Source organism: Schistocerca nitens, chromosome 1 (genome assembly GCF_023898315.1).
Source record: "Schistocerca nitens isolate TAMUIC-IGC-003100 chromosome 1, iqSchNite1.1, whole genome shotgun sequence".
Taxonomy (NCBI): Eukaryota; Metazoa; Arthropoda; class Insecta; order Orthoptera; family Acrididae; genus Schistocerca; species Schistocerca nitens.
Genome location: NC_064614.1, coordinates 608,007,470 through 608,029,205, shown reverse-complemented (window position 1 = coordinate 608,029,205; position 21,736 = coordinate 608,007,470). Strand labels below are relative to the sequence as shown.

General features: G+C 40.5%; 1 protein-coding gene across 1 annotated transcript in view; it reads left to right on the top strand.

Moving 5' to 3' along the window:
- The window catches only part of LOC126256894 (uncharacterized), a 758,813-nt gene that overhangs the window by 652,068 nt on the left and 85,009 nt on the right, over positions 1 to 21,736 (top strand). The window contains exons 4-7 of the mRNA XM_049955519.1: positions 1,468 to 1,586; positions 18,765 to 18,971; positions 20,575 to 20,874; positions 21,365 to 21,703. Coding sequence (XP_049811476.1) covers positions 1,468 to 1,586; positions 18,765 to 18,971; positions 20,575 to 20,874; positions 21,365 to 21,703 — 965 coding nt within the window. The remainder of the gene's footprint in view (positions 1 to 1,467; positions 1,587 to 18,764; positions 18,972 to 20,574; positions 20,875 to 21,364; positions 21,704 to 21,736) is intronic.

The following is a 21,736-nucleotide window of genomic DNA, read 5'->3' as shown; positions in this document are numbered from 1 at the left end:
GGTGTGAAAAAGCTTGCTAGGTTGTAAGGCACGTAATGCATTTTTTTTTTTTTCGTTGTTTCATTCTTGATGCTGAGGAAAGCGGGAAAGCAGCTCGAGGGCTTATGGACTGGGCTTGGCCCTTTCGCTTGCTTACACGAATTTTACCTCTAAAATACCGCGTAAACAAAAATTATTCTCACACAGTATTTGGGCCGTCAGTGTAAATGATTTAGTTTGGTATAATAAATTTTTTGTCAAGGGGGCATTGCCTACGTAGCTTATCAGTCACTAAACTGTTTTATGATTTTGTAATGCTGTGGAAGTTATCGTGCTGTTGTTATTTTGTGCTAAGTAGAGATATTAGATTTTAAATTTAATTTAATTTTGAAGTTAATATCTCTACTTAGCACAAAATAACAACAGCACTTATATGCTTAAACTATGTTTCCTGCACTGTGTAATTTCTGGTTTTTGTGTACTTTTTGTTTATGGAGAATTGTTATAGAAGAATTACTAAGCTTCGGAATGTGTATTAATTTCACGTAAGATGAGCAGTAATTTGCAAGCTGCCAAAATTCCAAAAGAAGAGTCTCAGGGTAGGAAGTCCTTAAGGTTCTTATAGTTCGTAGCTGAATATGAATTTCCCGATTCTGTTGCCTGTCTCATTTTGGCATTAAGGTTTTTCTCGACATTGTTTCGGTAGCGTCACATGAGAGGATTTTTTCAAAACTCAAACTTTAAGAATTATCGGAGGGCCACTATGAAACAAGCACGACTTTCTACTTTGGCAGTTCATCGATCGAAAAACAGTGTAATAAAGGCATCGATTCTGATGACGCATTTTCAAAATCTTTGGTTATTTATACTGCCTCATTAATAACCAATTAAACTGTGTTATGTACAAAAATGCGTTTTACTTGTTTTCAACCAGAAGAACTGTTTACAAAATAGTTAACACTGTACTCTGCTTACTTAAACACTTCCACCAAAAAAAACTGAGTCCTCCAAAAAATTGTTTGGCGTTTTTGTGTGGTTGGGGGGCGGGGGATAGGGTGTCAAATTAAAACTCCCCATTTGGTGCCAAACTACCTAGCTATGACCGAGCGAGGTGGCGCAGTGGTTAGACACTGGACTCGCATTCGGGAGAACGACGGTTCAATCCCGCGTCCGGCCATCCTGATTTAGGTTTTCCGTGATTTCCCTAAATCGCTCCAGGCAAATGCCGGGATGGTTCCTTTCAAAGGGCACGGCCGACTTCCTTCCCCATCCTTCCCTAATCCGATGAGACCGATGACCTCGCTGTCTGGTCTCCTTCCCCAAACCAACCAACCAGCCTAGCTATGCCCCAGATGATAATTTGTTTGTATTTGCTGTCACATTCTACCTGTTGACGCCACGGAAATCTTATGGCCAGTCATCGGAAGTTGCAGACTTGTTTCCGGATCGCTGGTGCCGTCGTCTTAAGCGACTTGTGTTAACACGCAGGTGATGGAGTGAGCGCAGCGCCAGCGCCACCGCCCTTCCCCGCCCCCGCACCGCCAGCGCCGCCCCCACCGCCGCCTCCAGGTGCTGGAGCCTTGCCTGCCGTTCGTATTGCCACTGAGGTAAGTCTCTCAAAGCAGGTTGCGCACTCTCTCTCTCTGAATGTTTATTTAATTCGCAAAATGTTACTAGTAATGTATTATCTATGTGATCCAAGTTATTATAAAGTTGGTTTGATATGCCTCTTTAATTCTATAAAAGAGCAGGAAATTTTGCTACACATACATGTATACTCCGCAGGCCACCTTCTGGGAAGTGTTGGAAGAGTGGTTGTCGGTAAACGTCCGTGTGAGCCATGATTTCTTTTACACTACTGGCCATTAAAATTGCTACACCACGGAGATGACGTGCTACACACGCGAAATTTAACCGACAGGAAGAAGATGCTGTGACATGCAAATGATTAGCTTTTCAGAGCATTCACACAAGGTAGGCGCCGGTGGCGACACCTACAACGTGCTGACATGAGGAAAGTTTCCAACCGATTTCTCATACACAAACAGCAGTTGACCGGCGTTACCTGGTGAAACGTTGTTGTGATGCATCGTGTAAGGAGGAGAAATGCGTACCATCACGTTTCCGACTTTGATAAAGGTCGGATTGTAGCCTATCGCGATTGCGGTTTATCGTATCGCGACATTGCTGCTCGCGTTGGTCGAGATCCAATGACTGTTAGCAGAATATGGAATCGCTGGGTTCAGGAGGGTAATACGGAACGCCGTGCTGGATCCCAACGGCCTCGTATCACTAGCAGTCGAGATGACAGGCATCTTATCCGCATGGCTGTAACGGATCGTGCAGCCACGTCTCGATCCCTGAGCCAACAGATGGGGACGTTTACAAGACAACAACCATCTGCACGAACAGTTCGACGACGTTTGCAGCAGCATGGACTATCACCTCGGAGACCATGGCTGCGGTTACCCTTGACGCTGCATCACAGACAGGAGCGCCTGCGATGGTGTACTCAACGACGAACCTGGGTGCTCGAATGGCAAAACGTCATTTTTTCGGATGAATCCAGGTTCTGTTTACAGCATCATGATGGTGGCATCCGTGTTTGGCGATATTGCGGTGAACGCACATTGGAAGCGTGTATTCATCATCGCCATACTGGCGTATCACCCGGCGTGATAGTATGGGGTACCATTGGTTACACGTCTCGGTCACCTCTTGTTCGCATTGACGGCACTTTGAACAGTGGACGTTACATTTCAGATGTGTTACGACCCGTGGCTATACCCTTCATTCGATCCCTGCGAAACACTACGTTTCAGTAGGATAATGCGCGACCGCATGTTGCAGGTTCTGTACGGGCCTTTCTGGATACAGAAAATGTTCGACTGCTGCCCTGGCCAGCACATTCTCCAGTTCTCTCACCAATTGAAAACGTCTGGTCAATGATGGCCGAGCAGCTGCCTCGTCACAATACGCCAGTCACTACTCTTGATGAACTATGGTATCTTGTTGAAGCTGCATGGGCGGCTGTACCTGTACACGCCATTCAAGCTCTGTTTGACTCAATGCCCAGGCGTATCAAGGCCGTTGTTACGGCCAGAGGTGGTTGTTCTGGGTACTGATTTCTCAGGATCTATGCACCCAAATTGCGTGAAAATGTAATCTCATGTCAGTTCTAGTATAATATATCTGTCCAATGAATACCCGTTTATCATCTGCATTTCTTCTTGGTGTAGCAATTTTAATAAAAAAAGTAAATTCCGCAGCTACTCACGCTAACCACAAGACCACGGCGCTCCTGCCTGCATGTCACCCTTGAAGTTGCATATGTTGCATGTGGACTACTCAGTTCGTATATTTTGCTAATTTTTTTCATAGTTCCACACAACTTCTTCCTGTTTTCTCGATTGATCTGTGTTCAGTTTTTCAAGGCCTATCCACTCTGCCAACTTATAACTAAATGTGAGGGGGATGCGATTGGGAGGTTCCCTTGTTAGAGCCATTTGAACCATTTTTCAACCTCTCTTCCTAAACCAATGGATCGATTTCACTCATACGTGGTACACATATCACTTAATGTCTGTAAAGAAGCATTATGGGGGTGAGGAAACCTGCCGCCTACAGAGATGGAGGTGAGGGTGGAAAAATAGTGTTTCTTCACTGTGAAATACCCAGAGGACCGTGTGTCCAATTGGATTTCCTACAGGACCGGCGTGTTGTGCAGACAGTATTGGAATACATTGCAGGCGGTATATGGGTGGACGGCCACGGCTGTGTGGACGCGATGGGGAGGGGGGAGGAGCAATGACAGGTGGGACAAATTGGTGGTTGGAGATGGACAGAGAGGAGGGAGGGGAAGTGGACAGAGGGAAGGGGAGGAGGCGATGCACAGAGAGAGAGTGGGGAGGAGACAGGCGGAGAGAGGGAGGGGAAGAAATGGACTGAGGGACAGGAGGAGATGAACAGAGTGTGGGGTGGTGGTTTATGAAGCAGGTGGAAGATGGAGAGGGGTAGTTGGCATGTTGATTGAAAAGGAATAGGGTGGAAGAGAGAGAGAGTGTGAGGTGGAAGAGGAAAAGTACGTGAAATGGAATAGAGAGACGGTGTGAAGAGGCAGATGGAAGTCAGAGGGGGTTTGAGGAGCCAGGCAGAAGAGGGACAGATGAAGAGGAGGCAGGTGGAAGACGTACAGAGCGTGAGAAGACAGTTGGAAAAGGTACAACGTGTGATGAAGCAGGTGTAAGAGAGGGGAAAGAAATTGACGAGGGAACGTAGAGTAAATGCGAGATTTGAATTTTTCGTGATTATTTTGATGAAATCACTTAAACAAAATTTGATATATACATGATTCATTTGTCAACGTGTTTCGGGACCAACGGCATGGCACATGGCTGAATATCAAAGATAATTTTAACATCCTTTCTTGAGTCGTATCATGTAAAACAGCAGAGCCCTATCTTTATGCAATATGTGACATAAGCATACATGGACGATGCTGCAGGCAAGAAGCTGTGTGTGTGTGTGTGTGTGTGTGTGTGTGTGTGTGTGTGTGTGTGTCCACTGTAAACTGAACAGACAGTAGATAAAAGGACGAAAAAGAACGTTTATTTTAGAGAGCTGAAATAAAAACAACCTGCAGGAATGGAAAATTCTAAACACGTATTGGAAAACACAATAAAAACTGCATTAAATATAACTACTGGTACTCGTGAGCGAGAAAACAAGTTGATCAGTGTTATTGAATAGATGAATTTAAACGTGGTCGTATGGGCGTTGCAAACTTGTCGCGTTCTAAACGCATACGAGATGCGTTCAAAAAGAAACCGGACTTTTGAAACACTGTGATAAGCAGCAGAGAGAGCGCCGGCTACTGAGCGCATCTAGCGGCAGGTTTAGACAACAAACTGCCATTTGCCTCGTGTCGCTTTGACTATTAGCAAGCGAACCACAGCCTCTGAAGTAAGTACGTGTACAGCATGCTCGTCGGGTTAGTGCAATGAAGGAGCTTGAAAAACAACGTGTATGTGTGAAATTCTGCTACAAACTTGGCAAAACTTTCAGAGGGACGTCCCAAATGCTTAGCCAAGCCTACAGGGAGAACTGTATGAGTCGCACACAGTGTTACGAGTGGTTTAAACGTTTCCAACAGTGCAGTGTGTCTCGTCTGTGACGATTCCAAATCTGGACGGCCTTCCACATCAGCAGATGATGATGGCCATGTGGATAGTGTTCGTGCTGTGATTCGCGGAAATCTTCTTTTAACTGTTTGGGAAGCTGCTGAGGAGGTGGGGATCATGCCATCAACATTTGAGTGACAAACTTGAATGCGTCGTGTCAGTGCAAAATTCGTACCGCGTTTGATGACTGAAGATCAACAAATGGTTCAAATGGCTCTGAGCACTATGGGACTTAACTTCTGAGGTCATCAGTCCCCTAGAACGTAGAACTACTTAAACCTAACCAACCTAAGGACATCACACACGTCCATGCCCGAGGCAGGATTCGAACCTGCGACCGTAGCGGTCACGCGGCTCCAGACTGTAGCGCCTAGAACCGCAGGCCACTCCGGCCGGCGACTGAAGATCAGAAAGAGACCCGGGTTGAAATGTGCGAGGAACTGTTTGCCGCTGTTAATGACAAGCAAAACGTTGTTAAGAACATCATAACGGGCGATGAGACGTGGGTGTACGTCTATGATGCTGAAACGACGATGCAGTCGGCGCAGTGGGTGGGCAAGGGGTCACCTCGTCCAAAAAAGTACGCATGAGTCGGTCAAAGATCAAGGTGATGTTGATTGTGTTTTTCGAATACAAAGGCATTATCCATCATGACTTTGTGCCACGTGGTCAGATGGGCCACGTGGTCAGATGGTCAACAAAGAAGTCTACCAGAGAATCCCAGTGCGCATGAGGGATGCTGTGCGCAAGAAGAGGCCTGAACTGTGGGAAAACCAGAGTTGGATGTAGCATCATGGCAATGCGCCAGTTCACGCGTCACTCCTTGTCTGAAACTATCTAGCAAAACACCACATTACCGCTGTGCTCCATACACTGTATTCTCCGGGGCTAGCACCAGCAGACTTTTTCCTGTTTCCCAAACTGAAAAATACGTTGAAAGGACGTCGTTTCCAAACCATATAGGAGACACAGGGCAATGCGATGAGAAATCTGCGCCGCATCCCACAAAATGTGTTCCAGGAGAAGTTCCCGAAACTGGAAGAAACGGTGCGAACGGTATATTACCAGTAGAGGAAACTATTTTGAAGAGACAGTGCTTAAAATGTTGTACAATAAGCAATAAAGCTGACACAGCAAGATTCAGTTTTTTTTTAACACACTTTGTATTTTAGATTTCTTTCGAATATCTAAAACCCGTGACATCGTGATAGAAAACTTTCGCTTTGAGATTTGTGATACAATGTTGGTAGTAATTTAATATGAAGTGAGAAAGGCGACGGTATCCGATTACAAAATCATTTGCAATCTTTTGGAGTCTACCACATCGTCTAAGGGGTATACGACGAAACAGTATGAAATGAGATTAACAAGGAAAGCGCAGCACGAAAGACTTGTCTCTGTTGAGCATCTCCTTGGAAAGTGCGACGCATTTGTAATGGAAACAGCATGTAACGGAGATGATGTTAAAAAAAACTTTAATGGAAATCTTTGGAAGAAAGACAATGTTATTCTGCGAAATGATGTTTAAGGAAGTCGATTCAACAATAATTTGCCCTTGGGGAGAATGGCTGCAAGTTCCTGTAAATGACCTCATATAGGTTTCTTGATTTCCCATTTTTCTTTGTATAGCTTCCATCGTATCTCGCGCACAGATTATAACAGTTAGACAAGGACGCGTACCGACAGACATTCCCCCCCCACCTCCAGCCACCCAACTCCATAATTTAAGGCTGCAGAAATAATACTGTGTTAAGTAGAAAAACATTAATTTCACTGGAGGGAGAAAAACTTGTCTGAAATGCGTACAACCATTCATAGAGGTGTAAAATTTGCGCTTCAGAGCTGCAATGAAATTTCGGGTCTCAGCAAAACAAACAAGGGAAAGACTTTATGTTAGATACGCTATATTGATGTAGGGTATGTTACACCATATTCGTTTGTCAGTGTGTCCTGTACGACTTACTTTGGTGTCCTTGCTTGTGAAATAGCAAGTGACAAAACTTTTTGAAATATTATTTTTAATCGACTAGCTTAAAAGAAATAACATAATTTTATTCATATAATCCTGATACTATTTCTACAGTGCCTTCTTTTTAAAAAAGAAAAATGTGCTACACCAATTACCGCTCTTTCAAGATAATAAAATGATCTCAAATGCTCCAGCAATTCCTTTAAGCAGCAACAAAACACGACATGGCTGAGACAGTGATTTCCAAGAAGAGATCAATTCGTAAGAGATGCCGTCGTATAACAGCCTTGACAGTCCTTGGGGAGAATGGCTGCAAGTTCCTGTAAATGACCTCATATAGGTTTCTTGATTTCCCATTTTTCTTTGTATAGCTTCGTGAACTAGCATTCTGCAAGAAATTTTTGTTGGACGTCTCGAGATTTCTTGCCACTCTTCGATGAAACCGAACTCATAGTAAATAGCAACCAGACGATACGCTGTCACTGTCAGGTTCGTAACTGTAGGCTCGGTTTTCCAGGTTTGAGTAGTACAGGCAAAAAAGTTTATCAGCATACTGAAAAAGTAGTAGCGCAGGTAATGGACTAGGGATAGAAAAAACCGACCTCTTAAAAACCGATACCGTTATTTTTTACTAATAACTGGGTAAAAACAGAAATATCAATTAGCTGTAGCAGCAGCGCTAAAATTTGGCTTTCACATAAATCTTTTTTTTTTAAAAAAAAAAGCAAGTAATTGGTATTCGTAAAATTCCTATTGATTAGAAATACTATGTCATAATAGAAAATGGGAAAAGTGATCAGTGCTATTTTAATAACAATACCGACAGAAACGAGCAACAAACAGATGTAAGAACTGGTTCAGCGTTGCGCTCCACCAAAACCAGGGTTCGGCAGTTTTGATACAATACATGAATGAGGTAATAAATGACAGGATTACTGGCAGTAATGGTAGGTAGCATTGGTAGGGAAAGAAACATAAATGAATGTGTGAAAGAGAACTTTTTTTGTTTCTTTGTTTAGCGCATAATTAGAACTACACATCGTTCAGTGTTAGTTCATTCTGTATTTTATATCTTTACAAAATATAACTTGCATTTTTAAGCAAAGAAAATGAGGGGTAAACAATACGAAATCATGCAGACCCATATTCAAAAAACTGTCAGTTCTTCCTCTTCCTTGCATTTTTACCTACAAAACATCAGTTTTCATCAAACAATATATCGATAGACACCCAGATATCTTATTAAAAAATGAAGATATACATGCACACAATACAAGGCAAAAATCTGACCTTCATGTGAAACAGGTGAGAACATCATTGTGCCAAAAAGCCACACTACATACTGGGATAAAGATTTTCAATAATCTACCTAAACATATTAAATCAATAGGTAAACTCTGTAGTTTTAAGGCTGAAGTAAAGGCATATTTAATTGATCATTGCTTTTACAGTCTGACAGAATATATAAAAGCCAAACAACAAAAATAAAGATGCATTATTAATATTCTACTTTGTATGTTGCCTGTAATGTTTGTTGTATTTATGAATCTGTGCTAAATTCCTCAATATCTAGTCCTTAGGATTGCAATACAAACTGTATTTTATCTTGTAAATACCTAACCATGTCCAATATCCTTGTATATATTCTATACATATAGGATTTGAAGGACTAAATAAATAAATAAACCTATTAGATATGCGCGTAACCTCTGCACTTCTATGCAACCAAAATAACTGCTTTTGATACAAGAACAGTTTACATGCACAAACACAAATACTCTATAATTATTGCTGTTATGTTGTACTAAATAGGATGTTTTTCATCATGATCAAAGGCAAGAGTTCCTTGTTACAATTGATAAGTTAGAAAGTTGTTTAGCAATAACAGAAACATGTTTTATATGAGCTCGACGCAGCAGTGAAGCAATGTTTGATTTTTTTTTTACTACAACATTCATCTGTTTCACGTTACAAGTCTAAAATTTTCGAGTAAAGTTCAGTTAAACAATGATTATTTCAGATTTGCTATAAATACTGTTTGTTTTTAAACAACAGACGGGAGGATAACTATGCAGAACAAAAATTTCCCTTATGTTGCACTGCCCTTTAAATACCCACACTCAGATTCTATACCGTTCACCTCTTCCAGTTTTAAGGGGAATCTTAATAAGACACTGATCGCACACGCAAAACGAAGCGACCAAATGAGATAACGCCCGACAAGCATGCAGCACACCTAACGTGTAGATAATGTGAGTACGATCTTAATTGATGGCCTTGCCGCAGTGGATACACGGGTTCCCGGGGAGTCATGGAAGTTAAGCGCTGTTGGGCGTGGTCGGCACTTGGATGGGTGACCATCCAGGCCGCCATGGGCCATTGCCATTTTTCGGGGCGCACTCAGCCTCGTGATGCCAATTGAGGAGCTACTCGACCGAATAGTAGGAACTTCTGTCAAGAATACCATCATAGCGACCGGGAGAGCGGTGTGCTGACCCCACACCCCTCCTATCCGCGTCCTCCACTGAGGATGACACAGCGGTCGGATGGGCGCAGTAGGGCACTCGTGGCCTGAAGACGGAGTGCTTATGATCTTAATTGACCAAAGCTACTAGAAAAACTACCATAGTCTACACTTATTTACGACAGTCTACAGTAGCCTACAGCAGTTTTGAAACTCTGACTGTACCTAATACCACGTGGTGTGCCATATTAGATGGTATACGTGTACATGCGCTTTAGAAGACTTGCCCCACGTCATTGTCATCAGCAGACATCAGTTGTATTACAGAATAGCACCATCCATGGCCTGGAAGTATTTTATGAAGTGCGCTACCAGTAAAGCATAATGATCCATTTGCTTCAATAGACTAAAAACGGAAAGAGCCCATCAAACTTGCGACATCATACGATGAGAAAACTTAAAACTTAACAATTCGTTTATAGATCATGATTAAAATACAAAGTAGCTGATCTGCTGCCTGAAATACATAATATGCCTTGATCTGCTTGTAGCCCATGAAAATGCACAAATTAACAAGAAAAACAGTTCTGAACCTCAGTTTTCATGCTTCAGCACTGACTTTCATAATGCCCAAATAGTGGTACGATCAACGATTAGAGTTCGCGCTGGATTATTTGGCCGGTGCATGGAAATGCACTCTCGTGCCCAGCACTGGGCGAGTCCACCAATCTGTTCCGAAGGGGTGGCTGCCCCAATTGCCTTTCGCATGCACAGCTGTGAGCTTCCTCTGTTATGAACGAAATTTTTCCTACCTGCCTCAGCTCTACTGCAAGAACAGAGGTATGCGCACACCAGTTGCGCTGCATCCTTTTGTTTTAAAGAAACTATTTCGTAAAAAGAATGATTCTCACACATCTCATAGCCTCAATCGTCAGCTTCATGATGAAGACTGCCTATCATTTTGTTAACAGTCACAGTTATTGTGATATTTCTATGTACTGACTAAATTCGAATACTTTTCAATAAAAAAATGGGGTCGTTAAGAATTTGCGTTTGGTGCATGTTAGTCCATATGAAATGGAGCTGACATACTGAATTTTTCGTTGAACTTGAGACAAGAAAATAGATTATATGTACACTTCTGATCCACTGCGAAAAAGATAATGGATGTGAAATATTCATACCATCCTTCGGGTCTCATAAATGGTTCAAGATTGTAAATGGAATTTTTGGCAAATGATAGCATGCAAAGAACAGAGTATTTTGCCACATAGCTAATATGCATAACTTTCTTATGTACCAGTACTGCAATCTACCAGAGACTACATTTTTTTTTCAATGAAATAATGTAAGTCTTCCAAGGGCTGTCGATAGCTGGTGAAATGAGCATTATTGTGGATTTTGTGACACCATAAATGATGGAATCATACTTTTATTTGTATACCAGAAATAAGCTTTTTATAAGTTATCAATCTTCATTTATGCTCAGTTATCTGATTAATAGTAGTCTGTTTCAGGATTATGCCACAATTGTGGCTGCATTAGCATGTTTGTGAGGTGAAATTGTGTAAACACCACTGAAGCTAATTTTAAGACAAGTGAAAATAAATCGCTCGGTATGATCCAGTTTCAGCCTAATCTGGTACCAATTGTGTTTTTAATAATAAACGGTTGACTTATTGAATTATTTGTTGTTTTGGCATAATCTGTTAATACAATCTTTTGCAGACTCACTGTGTAGCGTATGTGTTCTGTGTGTTAGGTGGCTGTAGAACTACACCTCCCCTACCACTACACTGTTCCACCCACAAGGAGGCCACTCACTCCCCACTAACATTGTTCCCCCCCCCCCCCCCCTCCGCCCCTTCTGCACAGCTGGCATCTAAGTAAGTAATATTGCACATACTGCACAATATGATTTTTGAGCAGAGTTTTTAAGTTAGAATCAGTTGGAGAATACTGGTGATTTTTTTGTAGTATTCAGCCACTTATCAAGAAAAGCAGTTAATGGTGGATGGACAAAGTTTTTCTGTTATTCACCTAATTAATTTAATATTTTGATTCTATGTATATTGAAACTAAGGTAGTAAAAATTTTTCACCTTTTGTTCAATTTCTACATTTATTTCAGAAAGTAATAGAAATTAAAAATTGAAAATCAGTTATTCCCAAAACGTGTTGTGTTGAGTGATTTTAATACTCAGCGTGAACTGGCGTTGTAAAAAACCGATATAACCGAAAACTGGTTGTTTCAGTGATAACTTCCATCCCCATAATAGACTCCATAAGATCAGGGCTTTTATCTCATATCTCTTCATATCAAGGCTTATTGGATAGGAAATGCAGTTTCATGCTCTTTAAGGCAAGACAACCACCAACGTGACATGAGCAGTGATGTAATATGTAATACATGTAGGCCAGGTATGTGACAATGGCATAGTGTGCACATGACTCTGTGCTAATAGAAGTGATTCAGAGTTAACTTGGCACACTGTCTTCATCAGACAATGAAGCTTTAGTCAACTTAATTAATCTCTTACGGAAATGAAGCAAAGCTAAATCCATCTCTCAGTAAAATCTGTACTTCTCGCACAAAATAATTAAAAACCACTGATATGAGATTTGTGTGTGTGCTCCACTATGAAGTTTTTCTCACTCAATTTTGAGAAAACTATATGATAAAAGCATTTGATTCTTTCGTACCTTATAGTCTCACGTTGCCACTTGACAATGAACTTGCTCTCTTTTCATTATTGATTATAGTTACTGTGACAGTTCGAAATTAAGTAATCCATCATACATTCCGAAAAGCTTTTAGTGAAAAATGTAGTTGCTGGCTAACTTACCTTTGGTGAATTTTAGGTCATAAACTATGTGATGAAAAATGTCTGTATACCCCAGTGTAATGTGGAACTGACCACTAAATGTCACAAGAGGGAGAACAACCGGTATAAAAGGAGGTGGGTAATACTGTGTTGCCAGTAGAGAGGCAGTAACAGTGGCATGGGGCAGTCAGGAGAGCTCATGACTCTGAACATGGTCTAGTCACTGGGTATCACCTGAGTAACAAATCCATCAGGGACAATTCGACCCTTCTGAAGCTGCCCAAGTCAATTGTCTATGACATGACTGTGATGTGGAAACATGAAAGAACCATCACAGAAAAGCCAAGACCAGCAGACCTCATGTAGTGATGGACAGGGACCGATGAGCATTGTGGAGGATGGTTGTACAAAATCCTATGAAATCAACGGAAGGAATCACTGGAAAGATCCTAAGTCCTAACAGCAGTGCAGCTAGCACAATGACTGCACGCAGGAAGTTAAAAAGCCACCACATTTCTGTAGTTAATATTAAACGACACATGAGGTGATGTAGAAAGTGATGCTACTGGATTGCATGTAACTGGAAATGAGTGGTTTGGAACAATCAGTCACGTTATACCCTTTGGCAATCCAGTGAAAGCATCTGGGTTTGGCAAATGCCTGGAGAACTTTACCTGCCTACATGTGTAGTGCCAACAGTGTAGTATGGAGCAGGTGGTGTTATGATATGGAAGTGTATTTCATGGTTCAGTGTGACCTCCTTATTGAACTTAAGAAATGGTACACAACTTGAAAGAAACAGGTCAGAATTTGGGGGGAGGGGGGGAGGCTATGGAGGCAACAATATTATAAAGAAAAGAAGGAACAGCACAGCTATTCAGAAAGCAAAAGCACAGTCCTGAAAGCAATACTGCAGCTTGACCCCAACAAATAACATCTTGGAATGCAGTCTGTCTCTTAAAATTGCTCCAGGGAAAATCAGAGATAATACCCCCATGACAATTCTAAGGAAAAGTGACAACATGACAACAAAGGATTTAATCAAAACTGCATCCTATATGCTCGAATATTTTGTGCCTGAGGACAATATAATAAAAGACATGAAATATCATACACTAATAAAAATTCAAACATTACAACCAAACTTCAAACATTACAACCAAACAGAACGATAGACGATGTAGAGTTTACAGAGACAAAGATAGAGTAAATAATAACAAACTTGCCTGAAAAGAAGACGCCTGATGAAAATGGTGTTACTAGTAAGATTCTTCTTCAGTTGTATAGCGCTTTTCCCAACTATCTTGCCTCTTTATATACAGGGTGTTTCAAAAATGACCGGTATATTTGAAACGGCAATAAAAACTAAACGAGCAGCGATAGAAATACACCGTTTGTTGCAATATGCTTGGGACAACAGTACATTTTCAGGCAGACAAACTTTCGAAATTACAGTAGTTACAATTTTCAACAACAGATGGCGCTGCGGTCTGGGAAACTCTATAGTACGATATTTTCCACATATCCACCATGCGTAGCAATAATATGGCATAGTCTCTGAATGAAATTACCCGAAACCTTTGACAACGTGTCTGGCGGAATGGCTTCACATGCAGATGAGATGTACTGCTTCAGCTGTTCAATTGTTTCTGGATTCTGGCGGTACACCTGGTCTTTCAAGTGTCCCCACAGAAAGAAGTCACAGGGGTTCATGTCTGGCGAATAGGGAGGCCAATCCACGCTGCCTCCTGTATGTTTCGGATAGCCCAAAGCAATCACACGATCATCGAAATATTAATTCAGGAAATTAAAGACGTCGGCCGTGCGATGTGGCCGGGCACCATCTTGCATAAACCACGAGGTGTTCGCAGTGTCATCTAAGACAGTTTGTACCACCACAAATTCACGAAGAATGTCCAGATAGCGTGATGCAGTAATCGTTTCGGATCTGAAAAATGGGCCAATGATTCCTTTGGAAGAAATGGCGGCCCAGACCAGTACCTTTTGAGGATGCAGGGACGATGGGACTGCAACATGGGGCTTTTCGGTTCCCCATATGCGCCAGTTCTGTTTATTGACGAAGCCGTCCAGGTAAAATAAGCTTCGTCAGTAAACCAAATGCTGCCCACATGCATATCGCCGTCATCAATCCTGTGCACTATATCGTTAGCGAATGTCTCTCGTGCAGCAATGGTAGCGGTGCTTAGGGGTTGCCGCGTTTGAATTTTGTATGGATAGAGGTGTAAACTCTGGCGCATGAGACGATACGTGGACGTTGGCGTCATTTGGACTGCAGCTGCAACACGGCGAATGGAAACCCGAGGCCGCTGTTGGATCAACTGCTGCACTAGCTGCGTGTTGCCCTCTGTGGTTGCCGTACGCGGTCGCCCTACCTTTCCAGCACGTTCATCCGTCACGTTCCCAGTCCGTTGAAATTTTTCAAACAGATCCTTTATTTATCGCTTTTCGGTCCTTTGGTTACATTAAACCTCCGTTGAAAACTTCGTCTTGTTGCAACAATACTGTGTTCTAGGCGGTGGAATTCCAACACCAGAAAAATCCTCTGTTCTAAGGAATAAACCATGTTGTCTACAGCACACTTGCACGTTGTGAAAAGCACACGCTTACAGCAGAAAGACGACATACAGAATGGCGCACCCACAGACTGCGTTGTCTTCTACATCTTTCACATCACTTGCAGCGCCATCTGTTGTTGAAAATTGTAACTACTGTAATTTCGAAAGTTTGTCCGCCTGAAAATGTACTGCTGTCCCAAGCATATTGCCGTTTCTAATATGTCGGTCATTTTTGAAACACCCTGTAACAGTTGTGGAAGAACGCTTGCTTTCTGAGATGGTGAAAAAGAGCCAAAATAGTAACAATTCTCAAACCTTGTCAAGAAAACAGTATGGAAATATCCAAATTTTGTTCCATCATCATTCTGCATAAGGAGGGAAAAGCAATAACAGAATATGCACCGTGTCTCCTCTAAGGATAACCTAGGCAACTATAAGTATGGATTTACTCCACAGAAAGGGATAGTAAATGCATGTTGACTGTTAAGAACTTCATAGAGGAAAGCACATCACAAGGATATTACATAATAATAGCCAGTCTTGATGTTCAGAAAGCTTGCTGTGGCCCAGATTTTTGGAATATCCAGTATAATTCTCTGCTGTATTTGGATTACACAGCTGATACAAGGATAGTAGCACTTGCATATGACTTAATCATATTGACCAAAGCAGTAACTGTCACTATTACTGAGGAGCTCTGCATAGAGAAATGGAAAAACTCACAGCTTGGGCCCAAAACAAAAAGTCCGTTTTTATTGAGCAAAAGGTGAAAATAATGCTATTAACAAGGAGAAGGCATAAAGACAAAGCAACAGTTAGTATTGTTTTGCACAATAATGATTTGCAACAAGTTGAAAGGTTATGATACTTTGGTATAATTATTGATTCTAAATTTGTTTATTGAGCACATGCAGTTTGTGACTGAAAAATGTATTAAACTTACTCATTCTTTATCTAAATCAGCAAGGCTTATCTGGGAACTTGGTTCTGGAGCAATTGAAATAATTTACAATGGCACTATACTACCAATATTGGCATATGCAGCTCCTGTTTGGAGTCATACACTAAGAAGAAAATATAACTGTATGAAGAATCCAGCACTTGATCAGCATAAAAACTGCTAAGGCACAAGGAATGACATCAACTGTAGCCTTGCACATTCTAACAGGCATTACACCTCTAGCTATTAAATTCCACGCAATAGCTGAAGAATATAAAAATTGAACACATGGCCCATTTCATAGACACTCCTTTATATTATAAACAGTGGTCCCATCCAGCATGTACAGTAACTTTAGGAGAAAATTACAAACTCAAGGAATATGCAGTAGATGTTTATAATGATGGGAACTATTCAGAGAACAAAATAGGTTCGGGAGTGGTAATAACCATAATGGCACACCTAAATTAATGACCCCTGCATTCATGGTATACTCCCAGCAGAGCTTCTGCTGGCCATAATTTTTATTTGTCTCTCTTTGCAGCCTTGCACACTCCCTCTGTTCTTTGTGGTGCTTTGAGCAATCTTCACTCACGTTTCTGAGCCTGTAACTACAACACAAGTCACACTGATCTTTTTAGGGAGAAAATAAGCTTGTGTTAGTGTATTCATAAACCATGTGTGTTGTGAAACTTTCTCCACATTGCATTTTTTCTTATAGAATCTGTAAAATAGTAATTTGGATTGTGTAGTAGTAAAGCTTGGAGAAGGGTTTCTTGCAGTGTTGCTATAACAAGTTTGGAAGACTGTTAAGAAATTATTTTATGAAGCTCTTCTCATCATTTTTCCTTTCTCATTTTATTCAAGAATGCAGTGTTTCTGAATCAGAACTCATCCTTCTATTTGCAATATTTTTCAGTCTAGATCGGGCATCAAAAGAGTAGTCCGAACTTTATTTTCTGCATGCTTTGTTTTTCCATTTAATTTCTCCAGGATTTCTTAGTGATCTTCCCAGGACATTTAGGTGGAATAATGTCCACAAGACTGGTTAGATAAGTCTTCCTCTGATCCAGTGGCATCATCTAACAAAATGTGTTAAGCATTGATTGCCTATCATCAGTAAAAATGTATAACACTTTCTTTGGATGATTTTCTGACACATATTTGAAATAAATGTCAAACATAGTTTTCTGGCTCTTACAGAACACTGAGTAACTTAGCCACTTCTACTTCTTTGCATCCAGTGTATGCCTGTCGATGCAATCTCATTGCTTTATTGGTGTTTTTCTCCCAGTCTTTGGGGCAGCCTTAAGCTTCCTTTTCTTATCAATGCATAAGTCACCACAACATGGTTGACTTCTGCTTTCAACATCTTTGCTGCTGTCACCTTCCAAAATGTCATGTGCATTTTCTATTAAAAATTCAATGCCAGCAATGAGTGTAAAAAATTACTGGCATCTTTAGGGCCAACTATAGCTGAAATATCACTTTGGACCTTCTTAGAAACAGCCAGAGATGTTTATATATGAAAAAATGTTTAAAAAGGTGAAGCTGAACATTCTCTGAAGCTGATGATACTATACCAATAACAATAATCAGCAAAAATTAACTGACTTTTGATAGTCCAGGGACAGTGATTGAGGACCCATATAAATATATTCTTCTTCTGTGCATGTAACTGCACAGTATTCATTCATGTTGTTTTTCATGCACTGGCAGGACCTATGAATCAGTTAGTATTCTAAAGATCTGTAGCAATCATTATTAATGTAGGCGTGCCACATGACTAAAGTGTGATTTACATTGTGACATGTAACAGCCAATGGGTTAAATTGAAGTGGTACTTACACAATTTATTTAAGCTTGTTTAACTGGTGCAGAGTTGCTTCTTCTTCAGTTCCTCTGTAAAGAATTTAAAATTTTGTCGCCACTGTGAGTCAAGGTTACCAACTGATTGAGAAATGCAAAATCAACAAAAAGTCAGTTGCAGATGAAGGATGACAGAAAGTCTCTATTTTTGGTACAATACACCTTCCATCATGCATTTTACTTGTGCTTTAGGTGTGTGTGTGTGTGTGTGTGTGTGTGTGTGTGTGTGTGTGTGTGTGTGTGTGTGTGTGTACATGTAGATGAATGAATACACATAGAACATCTTTATGAAGAGCTCGCTATAGCTGTCACATTCGTTGTCTCCAGAGAAACAGGGTTGAAGGAGGAAATTGCAAAACTGTGTTTGGAAATGTTGAAACACAAATCAAAGAACTTCTGGTGTTCTTATATAATTGTAGATGAAAAGGAGCCACATCACGACACATTGCAGGCAAATCTGTGTGTTTACAAAGATGAGAAGTCACTGAAAAAAATGGGAACTTCTGTGTGCACAGGCTGAATCTGATGTGTCCCCATGTAACTACTTTGTTACCTAACCTCAAAAATGTGTTGGAGGGAGGAAATTTTACATGAACTCTAGAGATGTTTATGAAGCAAATTACAAATTTCTTCTCAGATGAAATAAAAAAAGGATTCTGCTGGATCAATTGTATTGCAGCCGATGGAGACAGTGTCTGTTATTATTAAAAGAATGAGTTTTCTGAATTTTGTTCTAGATGCTTTCATTCCACTTGTTACCAAGTAAAACTCATCCTGAGTATGACATATAGTTGATCTACACTCTCAGATGAGAAAATTTGGATCTTATAATTCACAGTACTGTACTGTGAACAAAACTGTCTATGTTTTAATACATGTACTTATTTGTCTAACTAGTTAATATGTACACTTTCTATTTGACAGCCTTCGAAAGCTAACCTTTTTTTTTTTTCCTTATTCAAGATTCCAGATACACGCACAGGTGGACGTGTAGGGCAGACAGGCAACGCCTATGAGCCACCTGCTGCCATTCAGAATGCAATGATGACCAAGGATAAGAAGCCCTTCACTTACACACCAGGGGGCCTTGATCTGTCACAGATTCGAAGCCCCAGGATGCAGAGACGCATAACACGAAATGCTAATGCAGAAGGTGTACCAGAACAGCCAGTGAGTAACTTGGAATGCATTTTCTACAAGTAAAGAAATTTAATAATTTACTGTAAAAGTGACTAGTTGCCAACTAAATGTCTCAGAAACTTAATTGCATTATTTTCACACGAGTAAAAAATTTTCTGCTGGGTGGGGACAAAATACAATTCTTTTTAATGTAAGGCACTATGTCTACAATGATATTGCAGTTACAGTCTTCATCAGAGATGCATATTAAAAATTAGATTGGAGTTTCAGTCATGTTAAAATGAGAGGAAATAACAAGAAGCTAGAAAAGTGTTGTGTATAGAGGGGCTGGGTGGAGGGTTGGGTTGTAAGGGGGGTTGAGGTTGTAAATGGTGAGGGGGGGGGGGGAGGCTGAAGAAAGTGGAGAAGACTTGAGGTCAGAATAAATACTGGATGTGTAGGGTAGTGATTAATAATTTTTGTGAATGGGAGAATCGAAATGAAGAGAGAGGGAACACACATAAAACAAAAGTGGAAAACAAGTATTTTGAGGTGACATGAATGGATATCAATCTGATGTACCAAAACAGTTGTTTGTGGCAGAATGTTGATGCCTGCTGATCTTTAGTTCAGAGCTAAAGAAGAAACTTTTTATATGGTGCTATAATGCTGTCCACTACAGTGATTGTGTTAAAATATGGTTTCTTTTCCTAAATTATTTTTCTGTGAAGTGGTTAATGGTATCATGTATACCCCCTCATCCCACTTTTTTGTAGAAGTCCAGTTTTAATCATACTTCCATACTGTGATATTATGTGAAAGACCTTATCTAATTTATATGTAACAACTGATGACATTCAACTGAGTGTTATTGGAAAAGGAAAACATAAACCATTTATTCTAATTAAAATTTAATGATATACAAATACACAGGATAAGTGAAGAAAATGTACACTGACTGATTCTAGATCACAATTATTCTATATTGCCAGTGGAAATGATTTCAGTTTTTTGTGGCAGGAATGTTTGTCAAATGAAAGCTTGGTAGCTGAATAAATATGATTATCTGTATAGCACTAGCTTAAGCAAAGTCTTTCTTTTCAAAGAATATGCCAATACACAAAAGTAATTTTTCATAAGATGATTTTCTCATCTTTAAGTGCACGTATATGCAATCCCTTTTAATCGGCAGAAGAGTGCTTGTATGATCTCACTTTTTGTTCACATACTGGAAATATAGGAAATGTAGGAATGTAGACTGCTGTGTCAAGAAACATTACAAGGGATATATGATAGTCCTGTGTGATTTCCAAGCAGTCCCTCTTTTGATGGATGATGAGTTCTTTGATTCTGAACATGAGTGATTGTGCCACTTACAGATTTACAAATCACATTGATGAATTTGATGAATTTAAAAATTTCTTTTTATTCCTTATTCAGTAACATAGTCCTACATTTTTATCTGTATGTTAGATAACATTTCTTGCTTATTCCTTACCTTTGTTTTGAACTAATGTGGATCTGTTCTGGGTATTTATCCTTGTACGTAGGTTTTCATCTCATGTGAATTCTGGATTGTACAGATTTTTCTGTATAAATTATTTTCCACATATTTTAACTACATCACCATCAAAATGCCAAATTTCTTTTCCAGATACAACAAAAAACATCACCACTGGCACATGGCCAGCTCCCACCATCAGCTTTGGCTGCTATGCAACCTCAGATGCCAGTCGCTGTCTTTCCAACAGGCAATCAACAAATGTCACCACCAGTTCCACCACCTCCTCCTCCACAGCCACAGGTACAGACACAACCACAAGTGCAGAAGGCACCAGTTTCTCCACCACACTCACAACTACAAGTGCAGAAAGTTCCAGTTCCACCTCCTCAGCCTCAGCCAGTTAATCAGAATCAAGCCACAACACAGCCACCACAATGGTCTCAAACACAGGTAAGGTGACTCTTCATTTGTATGGATGGAGTAAAATTAATTATACAGTTATACAGACAGTTTTTATAAAAGTAACTTCAGAAACTATAGTGGAGTAAGATTTAATAATGTCTCAACAATAAACATCACTCTGGTATGTCATATACAATAAACAGTACATTGTCTTATTGGTGTTTGGTCCAAAACAGACATATTGTGATAATATAGCTGCACTCCAGTTATAAGTTTCAGATTTCTTGTCATATATGAATCACAATTTACTTTCTTCTGTATTCAACAATGTACAGTTGAGAATGTGTTGATGTTCTGTGAATTATTGTTGACAGCCATATGATTGGACAACTAACAATTGGGTTTTACTTTCCATTCAATAAAAATAATATATATTCTGTTCAGGTAATATTCAGTTTCATTAGTTCTTTTCACTAAACCTAAAAGTGTAAGAGAACTGCTCGACTCCATAGCATGTATGAAATCCTCATGTTTACAGGCAAAACCTGCATCACCACAAAATGAACCTGGAAGCATCTACATCCCACCTGTTGTACAGCCACAAGGTGGAAGAGCTCAAGTGGGCTCCATTTACATACCTCCAGTACAACAGCAGCAGCAAGATCAGCAGAAGACTGCCAGTCCATTGTCTCCTGTTTCCCTGAACAAAGCACCAACACCATGGATGAGTCAGCGCCCCCAGCAGCAACAAGTGCCAACTTGGGTCAACCGTGATGAAACTCCTGTGCAGAGACAACCCTCAGCAGCAGCAGGAGCACCAACACCTACACCCACACCCACACCCGCACCAAGTGGTACACGGATCATACCCATACAAGTAAGTGTGATTACTCCCCAATGCCACATCACA